We start from the raw sequence: 16,785 nt of genomic DNA, 5'->3' as shown, positions 1-16,785 counted from the left end.
TGTCTTCTCACAGTTTTATGGGTATGAGGTGTGCAGGAGAATGTTTGATCCCATCTATGGTTTTCTACTTTTTAACTTAGCATAAGATTCTAAAGATCATTGTTTGTGTTGTATTTTGTAGTAGCTTCAACACGTGCAGTGAAGGAGAGCTGTGAGCTAGGACAGCTGAGCTGTTAAATTGCCTTGCTGTGTTCTGTGGAACTGTATCTGCAACTTGCTTTGTTACCCTTCACAAATACGTGCTCTGCACCCTGAGACAAATGTGGTGTTGCTAATTTTGGTGACTGTAGGTGTAACATGCCAGTTTGAGCATGGACTCCTTGATTTAAAGTAAAAACCAGGATTCCTGGTGTCATTTTTACAGTCTCTGTAGAAGCTGCTGTCTTTGTTGGAACTAACTAAATTAAAATCAGGTATTTGAGTGTGTCATATTTGCTTCTCCTGGTTTGCAGGTGAGACAGCCCCTGAAAGGTGGGTTGGCCTCATAGGTCTGTTTTCCTTTTCATCTCTTCCTTACAATTGAAGCCTTGTCCTTGTTACACTGTAATTACCCAGTCTGAAGCCAGCAGGGAGTTGCTGCTTGATGTGTAGGATGTGAGTTTCTCCTAAATAAATGTAGGATTAATTACATTCACAGCATGTCACGGAGGTGATGAGATCGCCTGTGATTGTTCAGGCCCCCTTTTCTTTTCCCCAGGTTTTCTGAATCCCTTGTTTAATCAATACAGTGCAGTGCTGCCCTGAAGTGTTAAGGCCTGATGCTGCAAAGGCATGAAGGAGTCCAGGACTTTGAGGAAGAAAAAGATTTGTGAGATACAGAGGATTTTTACTGCCTTGTGTCACATCAGATCCAAAAGCGCACAAAGGAGTAAAGAACTGAACTTTAGTTATTGTAGTTTCAGTCCATTGCATTGGTTTTACCTCAGGCTTTTGTTAGATTTGGGAAAATATTTTGTAACATATAAACATCTCTGAGCTTTTTTAGTCAAATATGATCTATCAGTGAATGTAAATAGAATTTTAACATCCATTCTGATGGTGTATTAAAATAATTTGTGAAATGGATCATTTATCTGCAAACTGAAGAAATTTGATTTGGTTGTTGTTTGCTAAAATCTGGAAAACTTTGAGAAACATTTCAAAGTAGGTAGAACAGCTCTTGATTGTGCCACTTTTGCAGCTGTTTCTTGGCATTTTTGTTTTCTTTAGTGTTTTGTGGTTTTGAAAAGCTCAAAAGACTTGGAAAGACACAAGCCAGGCTTTAGAAAGTCTTTCAGTATTTCCTTTTTTGCTGCTTGTAGGGCTGATATTCATAGATTGATAGAATGGTCTGGGCTGGAAAGGACCTTAAAGGTTGTCCCATTCCACCCCCTGCCATGGGCAGGGACACCTTCTCTGTCCCAGGTTGTTCCAGCCTGGCCTTGGACAATCCCAGCGATCCAGGGGCAGCCCCAGCTGCTCTGGGCACCTGTGCCAGGGCCTCCCCACCCTCACAGGGAGGAATTCCTTCCCCATATTGTATCTAAACCTGCCCACACTCATGGAGTCCTATTTCACCTTCATGGCATTTTCATGTTCCTAGGAAGGGTTTAATTGTAACCTTTGAAAGTCAGGACTGTCCTACTAAGTGAGGAATGACTGGAGTTAAACTGGTAGCCTCAGCACCTCTACTGTGAAAATACTGAGTTCAGATAGGAGCATTCAGGAACAAAACTGTCCTAAAAGATTTTCAAATGGTGCACTGCTAATGTTTATTAAATTTCTGATTTGTGATGTGGGGAAGAGGGAATGTGTTAACACATAATAAAAATGAATTGGTGCTTTAAAGCATTCTCAAATGTTAGAGGAATATGCTAATTTTCAGCTGTTAACCTCCTGGATCCAGCAGCCATGATTCCAAAGAACAAAAGCATAAGCAGTAATATATTCTGGATGAGAATCCTGCCTCTTGGCTCTGTGGGATTAATCTGATTTGTGCAGCATGTTGAAAGCACTTCATCCAGTTGAGGCGTGAGGGAAAATGCCCCTTGTGGTGTTGTTCCATGTGTGTTACGGGGTCATGGGCAGCTGTTCCCTGCTCTGGCTGGGTTGGGGTTTGACTTTACCTTCATTGCTGCCCATGGCAGCCTTGGTTTAGTGGAGGCTGCAGTAGTTTCAGGTTTGATAAAAGCTCCAGCTTTCAGGGTGGTGCAGAGAAAAGCCAAATTGCTTTCATGGTGCTGCTTTGAAAGCAGCTTTGCCATTAGCAAGTGTTTTTAGCTTATGTTCTGCTGTAGCCAGTTGTGTTCACTTATCAGGTAATGTAACAGCTCCATCACAAAACCCCTTAACTTGGTCTGTTTTGATCTCTTCTGTAGTGAGAGGATTATATTGTTGACGATAGCATTTTAATGATAATATTGTGGATGCACTGAAGCCACATAATTCTCTTCCCCCACTCCTTGCAAAATGAAAAACCTCCTACATTGAAGAGTTTTTATTTAAGGCTATTCTTTCTTTTGCTGTTCTGCTTTGGTAAGAGCCATGCAGGTACAAGGACAAACCCCAAAACCTCAGTGCTGCTCGTGGTCATACCTGGAACACGGTGAGGCAGCTGGGGGTTCTCAGGCTGCACCCTGACTGTCCTGTGAGGCTGCAGTAGCTCAGGACTACTATCCCTAATTATTGTAGCTCATGACTACAATCCCCAATTATTGTAATTCCTTCTTAGCAGGTTTTACAAGCAGGCATTACTGCTGCTGGCTGGCAGTTCACTGTTTGCTGCCTGCTTAGAGTACTCGTGCTGTGCTGGGTTTGCTTCCCATTCACTTCCTTGGTGGCCTGGAGTGCTGAATTAACTTTGAGCTGTCCCAGCTGCTCTTACTAATAATGAAATTGGCTACTTCAGATGGTCTTTGAGATTAATTTAATGCATATTTTAAAATCTGTAAGAAAATACATGATGTGTCCTGTTAGATTTAATTTTTTTTTGTGGCATTAAATGTTATTTATTTAAAGGTATGAAATGAATTGTACAGACTGCCCTAGACTGGCCAGAAGTGCTTATTTGAACAATGTGCATTTTAATACAAGCAAGTCTAAAATGACACACTCAGTCAAAGCTTGTAGAGCACAGCTATGGATTGGAGAATAAAAGACAGCTGAGGGCAACAGCTTCAGAAAAATAGGTAGGGTCATGCTTGAGAGCAGTTTGAACCTGAGCAGGTGACAGGGTGAGTGCACTTCAGCTGAAGAAGCAGAGTAGTATCATTTAGAAGAAGGAAGTGGCATGACCTTAAAATGCATCATTTGTAAGACTGTGTTAAAACACTGATTCTAGTGCTTGTTCAAAAAGATTTTGAAAAGTGGAGAGGATTAGGGGTGAAAATACTTCATGCATGTAAATGTCTGAGTGACCTGTGTTAAGCCAAGACATCAAATAAATTCAGGACTGCACTGGTAAGAAAATTAAAGGTTGATTAGGACTTGTCTACAACTATGATGGGACAAACTTTTCAGGTTTTAGCAATTGAGATGTATAAAAAAATAAAATAAATTATACAGTCAATTTGAACAGGAAAAAATCAGACAGTGATAAATTTTCACATTTTCATAGTGAAAAGTAATTGAGTTGACTCATTCTCCCTGTGTTGTTGGGTAATTCTGTACAGTCTTCCTTGTTTCTATCAAAACTGCAGCTCAGATAAACACCTCTTGGTCCAAACCAGAGCTCTGGTGCAGAAAGTATTGGAGATTCTGAGCACTTTATTATGCTACTAAAACAGGGAATGCTATCATTTTCCTTAAAACTTAAGTAGGACTTTACCAGTTTATCAAAGGCTATGTTGGCTGTTGGTGGAACCCCCAAGTTCATTTATTTCCATCCCAAGTAATCTGCTCTTACACCTGAGATCACAGTTCTTGGATTTAAACATAGTAACTGATAATTTGCAGGTGCATTCTATGTGTCTTCCCTTTTCAGTGTTTTGATGCATGTTTTTAATACAATTTCTGTTTGTTTGCTGCCAGTGCCTCTTCTTAGGTCTTGCATCTTGTTTAAGGCCTGAGCTGTCATTTCAGGTGTCTGTAAAGCAGGAGGTGCACACAGAGCACTTGTAAATAACAATACCCAGCTAATACAGTACACTGATTTAAGAGCCTTAAGGCAAAACACTGCCCTGAGGGCTCAGAAAGGTGATAGACAGGTGTGTGTAATACCAGAAATTCCCCCTCATGTATGTTTTAGCAAGCCCTGTAAAACATGGATTTTTAACAAGGGATTTAATCTCTCCTTCCAGCTGCTAGCTGCAGTTTCCTTTGATGTTTTTGCTCTCCTGCCCTCTGTTGTTTTTTTCTATTTATTCCATCACTTTTCTATAGCTCATATTCCTTCAGGCTGTGTCTGGATGCACCTTGCTGTGGGCAGAGAAGGCAAAGAAGAAAGCCATTTTTTTTTCCCCCCTCAGGCTACTGCTTTGATTTTCCAAAGTTGTTGGGAGGCAGTTCCTGTGTGCCTGCAGAAGGGTCAGTGACCTGTGTCGTGTCTTTTCAGGCAGCACAGTTCAGCTGAGTGGATTTCTGGTTTGATGAGGGGAAGGATGAGCTCGTGCAGTCCTTGCCTTTCTGATCAGGTGGAATGTGCAGCTCTGGTCCAAGGGGGAAGCTGAGCTCCATGCTGGGAACATCTTCCTGCTTTGTTTCCAACCTGCTCAGCAGCTGGATTAATAAAAATAATAATAATTTCTGCATGAGGCATGATCATAGAGCAGTTTGGGTTGAGAGAGACCTTTACAGGCATCCAGTCCAACCCTCCTGCTGTGACCTGGGACATCTTTGACTCAGTTTGCTCCAAGCCCTGTCCAACCTGGCTTTGAGTATTTCCAGCCACAGCTTCTCTGGGCAAACTTTTCCATTGTTTTTATCACCCTCATTGGTAAAAACTGTTCTTCTACCTAATCTAAGTGGACCCTGCTGCAGTTTCAAACCATCCCCCCTTGCTCAGTCCCAGAGCTGCTGGGAGCAGGTGCCCAAACACAGCAGGGGCTGTGGGAGGAGCTGGCTGTTCACTTCAGGGCCTCACAGAAATCTGCTTTCCTCACAGGAGTTTGCAGGATGCTGGGTTTGGTGTCTTTTCCTGTTCTGTGTGAGTTGAGAATGGACTGAGAGCCAGAAGGCTACAGGTGATGTTTTCCCCTCAAGTATTCCAAGTGTCAGTTGGAAACAATGGAGCAGTGAAAGAGTTAAACTCTGATCAACCCCTCTCAGTTGTTTGGTGGATAAATTCCATTGTGAAGGGGTAGGATCGTGTTGGAGTAATGTTTGTAATTGTGCCTTTAAGCCTGTTCCCTGCTATTGTTGTTATTTTTGTAATACAGGACTTTGCTAGCATTATCCTGACACTAAATTTCACATTTTCTGCCCTGCTGTGTGAGTACCTTTCATTCCCATACTGTAACACAAATTGTCTGATTTGCAGCATAAGAAGAGCTTTCTCCTAGATCACCAGCAGTGATGGTGAAGACCAAATTTTAGGTAATGGCAGCAAAGAAACTGAAGGGAGATGGGGCTAATACAGAGCAGTTGTCAGTGTTCCATTTCTGTAATGCAGCCAATATTACTATTCTTTTATAAAATCTCTCTGCATCTGTTTTGTGATGAGTTATCTATTCATCTTTCATTATTTGTGTTTATCATATATGACTTTGGAAGCTGTGCCATTATTAGATGCTTGGACTGGCTGCAACTTACTGGAGCTATTTTGGCAACTGAGCTCCATTAAACTATTCTTAAAACATATAAATACTTTTCAGTTTCTTTTTATAGTCCAGTATTAATTCCAAGTCTGTTTTCTCTTACGAGTATTTTCAAAATATCATCTACATAAGTAAGCTGTACTTGATTTCTTTTATATTCCATGATCTGTTTGGTTTCAACTTATCAAAAAGACCAAGTAATGAAAGTAAGATGTTCTATTGGAAAGCTTCATCTTTTTTTTTTAAATATTTATAAATGTGAAGTTCAGCTCATGCAGTATTTAGATCCATTATGAAAGAAGCACTGTGGAATTTCAGAATAAATATGGGGGGAAAGTCACTTGAAACGTTCAGACTTATTAACATAAAAGAAGTCACTTACATTGAAACGATGGTGCTATGTTTTATATTTGATTTATTGTTAACAAACTGTAATACTTTAAGCTATGTAGATAGCAGTTCATGTTTACAAGACTGCCAGTTGGATTGCAGTGTAAGTACATCACTCTCTTGGTTTCAGAATCCATGTAATGCCTTTTGAAAGCCAGAATTCCAAGATTAAAGCATTTTATGTTCCCCTTAAGCCCTCTGGATTCTCCTCATCAGCCGTTGTTTATGGGCCAGGGCTGTGTTTTGTCACCTGCACAGAGCAGGGGGTGTCTCCTGTCCAGAGCAGTCTCTTGGTGCTGCATTTCTGCTTTTCTGCTCCTCTCTCTTTGAAGTGAGGGCATCTTGCTCACAGGGAGATGCATTTTCCAGACTTCTTTTAACCCAGCATTTTCACTGTGATTTTCCGGTTTGCAATCAAGATTTGCTGTGCAGGGAATGCTTTTCCAGTCTCTGCTTTGCCTGCTCTCTGTGAGGAAAGGAGAAAAAAAGACTTTATAAACTTCCCAAACCAAGCCTTGTGCTCTTATCCCTTCCCCACATCCTTTGACACCTCCTCCAAGGCGAATCCACAGCTGGAATTAGCATGGATCAGCTGGCAGGTCGGTGCCTGCCCTGGCCTCCTACCAGGACACAATAGCTGTGTCCTGCCAGCCCTGTCCCAGGAGACTCATCATTCATCATCTGCTTATTTTCATGAAATATGTAGAAATTCAAAGATCTTTCAATCCTAATTTCTCTTAAATTTGATGAAGTCACCTGCTGTTTCCAGGAGTTGTTAGAAAGGAAATGATTAACAATCACTAAGGGCATGGACAGTGTAACTGTGTAAAGCCAGGTTATTTAGGCTAAAAATCAGTCTGTCATCTTCAGAGACAGAAAACATGGATTTCTACCTGGAGTTGCATAAAAGACCTTGGACAGACTGAGCACTTCTTATTTTGAGTACTGACTCGAAGTTTAGAAATAAAGTAGTCTTTGATGTGTTTGTTTCTTTCCTATGAAAACAGTGATTAATCCAGGACTAATTCCTGTGAACAAATGTTGTGTTTCTGCTGTTGTGTTTACACTCATCTGTCTTTTGTTGCAGATAAGGGAGAAGATTAGTTAAAGTTTAGGTCAATTTTTACCTAAGTCCTGAAAAAAATGGTCCTGTTCTTCCTTTCCTAACATTCTTCCATTATCTTCTGTACTCATTGATCAGAGCTAATGAGATTTTAATGGAGTTATTTATGGCTTCTCCCTCCTACTATAAAAGTGTATAATAAACTGAGCACATGAAACTGTTGGATGGTGCTGTTTGTTTTTATCTCTGTTAATTGTAAGACCTCTTCTGTGGTTCATTCAGATCTCCTAAGCCAGGTAGGGTATGATGAGCTAACCAGCTAATAATAAAGGCTAGGAAAAAATTTAGTAGATGTTACTTAATCATCTTTCTGATTATTATAAAATATTTTCTGTGCTCTTCTGAGTGAGAGCCTTTTGCTGCCATGAAAGGGTTCAGGTGCTGTGTGTATTTTTCAGTTCCTGCTTTAAACTTCATGGTACTATTATGGTTTAAGTTTTGGCCTGAAAGGAATAGTTATGTTCCCAGATGTGGATGAAATAAAATCCATGCACAGATTGCCCAAACTTGTGGGGAATTGGGCTGAAAGTATCTAGTAAGCTATTTTAGCAATAAAAACAGTGTAAAGTTAGTTGTTGTCATGGTCTGTAATAGAGCAGTGTGCATGACAGGCAAAGTGGCTGGCACTATTAACACTTACCAAGATTACTTTCTACTCTGAATTTCCTTCAGAACTGCCTTTGGAGTGTTTTTGTTCCCTGATCCTGAACTTTTTCAAAGGTATTTCACTATGATTGAAGGTCACTGACTAGTGTATAATTGAAGCACTCATTATAAATAACCTTGAAAGTGAAATAATAAATGGTGAAATATGTGAGATGCTATAAAACACACTCTAAAAAGTGTAATTGAGCCTTACTCTCTTGTCTCCAGGCAGATTCTGAGGCTCAAGTTCTTTTGTAACCCATGGCCTTTTAAAGAGTGGTTTGGGCAAATGGATGGTGCCTTTAGTGTAATGAGTTTCTTATTATTGCACCTAAATATCCATTTATAAGGATTCTTTTCCTGAACTGGAGGGTATTTTGTGATCTAACCCCATGGTTGGACCATTTATGCAATTTTGTGCCTGTTGACTGGAGCTGTTTCTGCATTAATGAATTCTGCTTTAGTATTCAACGCCATCATCGTTATTGCTCCTGTGTCTTACCAGTCAGGGCTGATCAAACCTAGACTCTTTCATGTCTTGAATATTTTATTAAAATCAAATTGTCTGTCAATTCTGTATCATAAGAATTCAATTTTTTTTTCTTTCTTTCAAGCTTCCTGAAAGTGCATTTCAGGTGTGCAGGGATGTTTCTCATTGTTAGTTGCCTTCCTGAAGGAATTGTGCTACTTTTGGACTAAACCCCTGAAGTTTAAGTTCTGTTCAGCCTATTGAGAATGTGCCTTTCCTCTGCTTTATTCTCCATCCCTGGCTCTCAGAATATTCTGATCAGTGACCAGGATGATCTCAATATTCAGCTTCAAGCTTTCCCCAGAGATCACCAGTTTGGCTGCCCCAGTAGCTGATCAGGACTAGATAGAAGCTGCATCCAAATTTTAGAGCAAAGAGCAATTTATTTCCTTCTTGATGGACTATTTGGGTGCTTTGCCAGCTGTGTCATTCTTGTATGAGCTCACTTTCTTCTGCTTCTGTGTTTGGCTGTAACTTGTTGGTCCTTCTGTTTAGAGAGAACTTGGGCTGTAGACTTGTGCTATGAGGGTATTAATTTCCATCAGGATTGTGACAGAGTTCCTGTGGGAAGTTCATTTGGCATTATCTGGAGACTGGACATTGAACAATGTCTCTTCCATGCCCCTGATGTCTGGGCAGGTGAGGCTTGGGCTGGAAAAAGGTGATGGGTGAAATCCATCAAGAACCACAGTGGGCAGGAGGGAAATGAGACCGTCTGAAGGGTGTGGAGAGCCTGTCCCTTTGCAGGTGCCCTTTTGTTCACTAGTGACAGACCCTGCAGAAACACCACTGCTTTCCTATTGCAGCCTGTCCTCAGCCAGTCCTGCTGGCAAGGCAGAAAATTTCATTATTCTGTGTAGTTTAAGTGACATTTCAATGTCTCACAGATAGTAAATTTGCACACTCTCTGTATCTGAACTGCTGAGACTCTGAGATAATATCTGGTGATGGCTGAGATAATATTAACTCTAGAATTGTCTTAATACTTGCAGTGCCTCTGGCTAAATGAATAATTGTGGGAAATTGTAAGCAGTGCTGCCAGGTATGTAATTTGGAACACATTTAAAGTGGGAATACTGGTCTGGTTGTATCACTTGTTATCTTATCTGGTTTATCAAAGAAAGAGGCTGTCTGTGAAACTTTCTCTCCTAAGTCTTAGTTTTGCCGGGTCTTGTGGAGAAAGGTAGTGTAAATTTAGCCTGATGCTTTCTCTTTAAACTTGGTAACTTCTTGTATGTTAAGGATATAAAATTAAGGCTCCTGTGATGCAGCAGACAGAGGAAGCCTTTTGCTTAATGCAGCAGCTTTACTATGAGATAGATCCTGTGTGTCCAGAGCTCCTGCTGAGTGGAGATAAGTTAAATAACTGCTCTTTCTGTCTGTGTCAGCCCTGCTGAGTGGCACAGCACGCTGCTGGTTTGTGTTTGAATGCATCCCGAGGAGCTGCAGGGCTGCTGTACCTGAGCCGCTCCAGAGACTGCGCTTGGCGTCTCTGCTGCCTCTGAGACTGCTTCTCTTGCCTGCAAGGCTTCAAGATATTAATGCAAAGTGCTTGACACTCTTAAACAGGGCTTGTCAGCCCTGTGGAGCAGAGTCCAGCCAGCATGGAGGACTGATTCCCACTGAACACTGAGTGGGCCCTAACCACATGCGAGCAATGTAATCTTTAGTTAATTCTGAGATCAGTTAGGTCCCGTTCAAACACCAGGCTGGCCAGCAGAGCTGCTGCCAGTGTTTGTGGTACTCAGGGTCCTGTGCTTGGTTCTTTCCCTGCTGTGCTGGGGCAGGAGCAGCTTGATGTGCCCTGCCTGGAGCAGGAAGCAGAACTGGAGCTTGGAGGAGTTCGGCATTACTTGGAATTGTGTCCTACTCTGCTCCCACCCTGATTGTCGCTTGTGTCCCAGTCCTGCAGTCAGTCCCATCAATCTCTTCTCTTCGTGCTGCCACAGGTGGCCTTTGCTGTAAACCTCTAATGATTTCCCTTTCCCATTGCCATAATCCTCTTTTTATTCTTCTCTGAGTTCTATCCATCTCCCTTTATTTGCTAAATCTCCTTTGATTCTTTGTTCTTTTCAGCCCAGTTTCACTTCTTTATAATCTAAGATCTGTAGAACAAGATTTTTTTTTTTCTTCTAGCACCTGAAGAAACTCTCCTGTGCCCAGACAAGGATTACTGTAGTTCTGTCTTGGAATTTTAATTCCAGGCTACATGGACAAGCCCCGAGATGCTTCTCTTATCTGTTCCTCAGAGCTATGCATTAAACAAAACATGCATCTGATCAGTTTAACCTGTAATTAAACATTTTCCTTAAGCAACTGACATCGTGATAACTAATAATTATCATGTGTAGCACCTTTAAAACCTATTATGCATGTTTATGTAAGAACACTATTACCATAATAATAAGATATCATTACCACAAATGTGCATACTGAATGAGCATGTCTTAAAGTAATCATGGATTCCATTAATCATACTTGAAAAATTAAAGTATTTGCTGTCTAATCTCTCAAACACTACTTGAAAGATTTTGGAAACAGCAGGGCCTGTTTACTGCAGGTCTCTCATACACATTGATCTCATTTCTGGTGTCTCATTCTTGGTTTCCTGCATTGTTGCTTAACTTTCACCTTGGGAAACCATCAGTTCAGTGACCCACAGTCTCCCTTGAAAGCATTTCCATGCTGATTTTTAGGCTGTCTGCCTTGTTTTTTGTCCAGGGAGTGCTGCCACCTTTTCTTAAGGCTGATGTGAAATGCACTTCTGAAACTTCAAATTAGATAATTGCCTTAAAGGAGATGAAGTGATGGCTAATTGTAATTCTCTTAGTCCCTTGCACAGGGCCAGAAATGAAACAACCCTGTTCTTTGAGTGTCCTTTGTTGTTTTTTTTTTAAGTACAAAATTGCAGAGTTGGAGAGTGGAGTTTTTTGGGTTTATGTGTAAAATTGTCAAGAGATGACAGTTTTGAGTTCGTCTCATATTGAAAAGTGGAGCTCTTTAGATTCTGCTAGAGACTGGATGAGCAGAGTGAAAGTCAGGAAGAAGCATTTGACCCACTGAGAAAACTGAAATGAGACTTTTTTGTAGAATATTTGGGGTTGGAAGGGGCCTTTAAAGGCCATCTAGTCCAACCCCCCTGCAATGAACAGGGACATCAAATATCTGACATGGCCAAGAGATAAAAAACCAACTTAATTGGTTTAGGGAAATCATTCTTGTATCTGTCAGCAGGACCACTTTGAACTGAGTAGCATAATGTGTGAGTTGAACCAGTTTATCACTGTGTATTTTCTTCCTTAACATTTGGCATTAGGTAGCCTGGACACAGCAAAGAATTAATGCCAAAAAAGCACATTAGGTCATACATCTCCTTAACACTTGATGCAGTTCTGTGATGTGTTTCTGTATCTTAAGATATAAACTGCATTATAAGAGAATAATGAAGGAGGGGGGAGAGGGTTATGAGGACTGAGAGTCTGGAGCAGGGAAAATAGACAGGAGAAGGTAGAAAAAATAGGAAAAAGGAAAAAAATATGCATATAGAATTAGGAAACAAATTGTCAGGCACAATGGCAATGTGAGGAGAAAAAGGACTTAGAAAATTGCTTTTCTATCCTAGTGGCAGCAGTAAAACAGGGGAGTGAGACAGGCAGTAGGAACTGGGGGGAAGTTGTTGTGCCAGAGGGTGTGTGGTGAGCTGCTGGTGGTGTCAGTGAAATTGAAGGGAACACATCAAATGGGCCAAAGCAGGGTTCTGTGGCAGGGCACAGGCAGCCTCTGGAGCTCCTGTGGCTGTGCTCAGTCAGGGAACGGGAGAGCAAAAGGAATTGAACCCTCGTGTTCTGAGCAGCTCTCGCGGGGGAAGGGGGCACGTGCACAGAGTTAGAAGGAAAGAGGCTGTTTGAAAAGCAGAGCAAAATGCTTTCTGAAAGGGATATAAACTCTTGTGACTCGGGGTATAAATCAGCCTCTCCCCAGTGTGCTCAGGGAGCAGATTTCCCTGCAGCCACTTGTTCTGTTCCCACCTACCTGCAAGGCTCCATGAACCTCTCAATGTATCACTTGGCTTCTTTTCCTTTCTCTTTACTGATGGATCAGGGAGAATGCTTGCTTTCTTCCCAATTAAGTTGGCAATTTCTGAAATCCCCCATAACTTTTTAAGAAAAATGCAAGTCCTTGACAAAATATGGAAATAACTTGCCAGAAAAAAAACATTATTCTAGCATGTTTATAAAATTTGGTACCCATTTTTTTTTATTAGAGGCTGATAAGATCATGTTGCATTTAATTCTTAGCTATAAGTTTTAAAATTCTAGAAATATAAATTGTTTTCTGTTGCATTACTTCTGGGAAAGTTATTTCTCAGTTTCCTTGTCTGTGGATTGAATTAAGGAAGCCTAGTGTCTTTTAGTCAAAGTTTTTAAAGCATTTAAATGTCTGTAATATGTGTAAGAAGCTGCACTGAATTTCCCTTCCCCCACTTAAAAATACAATTCCTTTAGGAGCAAAGGAAAAAGTGGAAGCATCTATGTTATACTGAGTAATTATGCCCCCTGGGAAACAGAATATAAAGATCTTTAAAATCATTCAAGTGAGAGACCAAGCACTTTAACTTCTGCCTCGCAGGAGCCGTGTATTACATCCCCAGCTCCTTGCTCCAGTGTCAGTGTGTCGTGCCTTGCAGGTTCACAGCCCTGGCAGAGGAAATGAAACCCAGTCAGTTAGTGCAGGATTTATTGCAGACCTGCTGCTGCAGGAAGTGGTGAAAGGCTGATTGATAGTCTGAGGCAAAACTCCACAACAAGAAACAGGATGTATGTTTGGGTTTTTATACCCATTTTCCCCTCTGCCCTCACCCCCCTCTCCATTTCAAGACAATCTCTTACTTTTTAGTCTCTGTTTATAAATTCATGGTGCCCTTTTCTGGTAAAGCACGTGCTGGCTTCCAACACTCGAGGAAATGGATGGGGCTGGACCAGAGGTTTGAAGCCAATGTGGTGTGTCTGCTTTATTAGGGGCATTTATCTAAATGGTCCTGTTACTCCTGCTGAATTATATTTCAGCTGAATTCCAGCTGAAGGGTGAAGTGCAGCCAGAGTTATTGAACATCTCCTGTGATGGTGGGTGCACCAGGCTGGGTGGGAGAGGAGGAGCATGGATCACTAATCAGCCCTATTCTCTTGCTTCATATGCATTGCACAGATGTATCTGGGAGGGTAGGAAACCAAAATGATCTTTTCTGCTCATAAAGTTCAGCCAGCCCAGCCCTGTGCTTCAGAGTGTGCTGCTAAAGACTGCAAACCTGAAAAGGTTTGTTGTGAAATCTCTTCTCCCTCCCTGTGCACTGCTGAAGCATCCAGCAGCAGGATCTTTCAGGAAGGTATCCTCAAAGCCTTTCAGTGGGATATTGTCTTACCTTGTGGGAAAAGTTACCCTAAATCACTGTAATTACAAAACCTTTTGATTTTTTTTTTTCCTCCTGTAACATCCACTTTTACAGTCAGGCTCGAAGAAGAAAGTTGTTTGCATACCAAGCAAATGGAAGAACTGTTTAAGATTTGTGTTCCCATTATCAAATGGGAAAGTTCTGTTTGTCAGGTTCAGTAACATATCTTGTTCTTTGTTAAAGGTCAAAAAAGTTGGCTGCACTCTGTGAGTCCTTGCAGAAAGCCACGCTCAGCAAGTCCCACTTGGGGCTGGAGCTGGAAGAGCTGGAAGCAGCAGCAGTGCTGGTACAGGAGGAAGAGAAGGCGTTAAAAGCTGCTGGCACAGTTTCCAAGCAACAGCTGCTTTGCTCCGAGTCGGAGACAAGTGACTCTGAAGAATCCAGCAGCACTTCATCATCTGAGACAGAAGGCTCTGATTCAGATGAGCAGGAGTCCTCGACCAGTGAAGATGGGGAAATAAATTCTTTCCAAGGCACGCTCCAGGAGGAGAGGACAGCTCCACTTATTGACTGTAATGGATTAAGGCAGGGCACAAACACTTCGGAGATGGAGGTCAGTGATGGAAAATCAAAGGTTTCCTTCCAATCTACGACTCCTCCTGGAAAACTGGTAGAAGAATTAGAAATGCAAATCCACTCTGCAATGAGACTTTCAGAGCAGCCTGAAGGATTGGCTACTGCAGGCTGCATTTCACAGGAACAAGAAGAAAACCCTGTACCCGAGCCTGACAGATTTTCAGAAGATGCTGCTGGGAAGGGAAATTTCTTGGAGGTGTCTCCCAAGCCAAACCCATTGCTTTTTCTCTGCAGCACAAATGAAGATGAAGACTAAAGGACCGTGCAGGAGCACAGTGTGACCCACAAGCTCACAGCTTGTTCTCTAATGAGCTGTCCCAAGGCTGTCCTGTGCTGCACAAAGATATTTTTCTTTTTTGCTGGAGGACAAGACTGCTTTGAAAAGAATTGATAGGACTGTGTGATACTTTCAAAGTTAATTTTTATTTTTCTCCAATTCAGCAGTCTCATATTTTATGTGAGAATGTATAATTTCAATAAACTCATAGAAACAGTTTTCATTAAGCTTATTCAGTGGTAGAATGATGTCCTAATCAAATACAACTGAAATGACTCATTTTAATTTTCTTTAGCTGTTGGGATTTACTTGAAAAATATCCTCATTATGTTTGTTAGAAACTTGTTTATGACATTGTACTGTTATTTTAAAATGCTTCATAGCAAATCACTTCAAATAATGGTTATAAGTTCAAAAGTTTAAATAGTGATGACAAATTATTTGAAATTATATAAATTCTATGCTTTTTGTATAAAATAAAGGAAATTCCTATGACATCAATATAAGATCCAATGGTTGTGTCTTTTATATCTAAGAGATAGAAGATTATATTTCTGCAGTTCTTCCATAAGTTCTTTCAGCAGTTTTGTCACATACTCATTCTTTGGTGCTGTTTTTTAAGTGTTTCTACGTGTGGACACTTCTGTTGCTGTTTCAAGAACAGAAATCCCAATTATTTAATGTTTTTCTGCAGATGCTCTCAGTCCCACCACAGTAGTATTAACCAGAGGGAAGGAACAACACATTTGTGGATCCTGGAACAGAACTGAGAGCAAACCTGGCCTGGGTAGTCCTGGTTTTGTTAGACTGGCTCACAGCTTTGGCCAACATATTTATCCTTTTTTTGCCTTTAAGATATTCAAATAGTCCAGTCAGGTTAATACAGTTTGTTAGCCAGTTTTTGTTATTGAAATCAGGTGCCTGCTCTCACTCATCTGTGGTTTTTTCAGCTGATTTCTGCAGAGGGATTTGGGAAGGTGGAACGTGGGCCACCACGTTTGGCTCAGCAGGAGCACAGAGCCAACAGGAGCATCTGATTCACTCCTCTGGAGAAGCAAGTTTTGATTACTTCTCAACCTTTTTTCTCTTTAAAAGGGTATAAAATTCCTAAGCTAAAGGACTTACTCTTCACCAGTGCTGTTCCCTGCTGGAAATCAGCAGGTGAGCTCTGTTCCTGCACCAGCTCCTGCTCAGTGAGAGCTGCAGCTCTCACCTGCCAATATTTTTTATGTTCTTAAATACCTGCTGGTTGCTTAATCAGTCTCTGTGTTCTGTTCCCTGGGGGAGAAACCTTTCCCATCCTGTGTGGCAGGGAGCAGTTATTCTTCTAAATGCCAGCAATAAAATCCACACTGGAGCTGCCAAAGTCTGAGAGAGCAGGGGAAATGCACTTCAGGAGAAAAGAGCAATGGTCCAGCTCTCCCCAAATTCCAGGGGTGAACTCAGGAACTCCTGCAGCTGCCCAGGGGCTGGAGAAAGCTGTGTAAAATTCAGTGTTTTCTGATTGTGGAGCTGATAAGGGATGCTGATTGTTGTGGGTTGATTGATGGCAATTTGATGTGACCTCTGTAGGGGAGCGGTGTGAGGTTTTTGCATGTGGGGTGATTGGAATTTCACCTGAGGCCGAACTACCCAGCACACGTGGAGTGCTCAGGATGAGCCCAGTCTGTGTGAAAAGGAAGCCTTGCTTCTCCAGAAAGAACACACAGAGACCCTTCTAAAAGAAAAACAGAACTTTAATACCCTTTAGCCAAAACTGAGGCTTGCTGCGGTCATGAAATATCAACACTTGAGAAAACAAAACAAAAAACCACAAAAACCCTCCAAACACAAACACACACAAAAAAGGAAACTCCTAAGAAGTCACATTTATTAGAGGGGAGGGAGGGAGGTCTTTGCATCCAGGAATTGGCTGGAAAAGGATGGAGATGTATTAGGGACATGCTTGTTCATGTAGTACTTTAAGGAGTTAAAAGCAACAAGTGAAATACTGGAAAGCATCAGAAGCACATTTTGATTTTTATTCCTTTTTCTCATGGGAACAGCGCCACATTTTCCTCTTTC

General features: G+C 41.4%; 1 protein-coding gene across 3 annotated transcripts in view; it reads left to right on the top strand.

The window, feature by feature from the left end:
* Positions 1–15,222, top strand: part of SHQ1 (SHQ1, H/ACA ribonucleoprotein assembly factor) — a 38,451-nt gene extending 23,229 nt beyond the window's left edge. For all 3 annotated transcript variants that reach the window (XM_015641272.1, XM_033517501.1, XM_033517502.1), the window contains exon 12: positions 14,052–15,222. In XM_015641272.1, coding sequence (XP_015496758.1) covers positions 14,052–14,700 — 649 coding nt within the window. In that variant the 3' untranslated portion in view covers positions 14,701–15,222. The remainder of the gene's footprint in view (positions 1–14,051) is intronic.
* Positions 15,223–16,785: the final 1,563 nt, after the last annotated feature.

This window comes from Parus major, chromosome 12 (genome assembly GCF_001522545.3).
Source record: "Parus major isolate Abel chromosome 12, Parus_major1.1, whole genome shotgun sequence".
Taxonomy (NCBI): domain Eukaryota; kingdom Metazoa; phylum Chordata; class Aves; order Passeriformes; family Paridae; genus Parus; species Parus major.
Note: the sequence above shows the minus strand (reverse complement) of the source record. Positions and strands in the feature narration are given on the sequence as shown.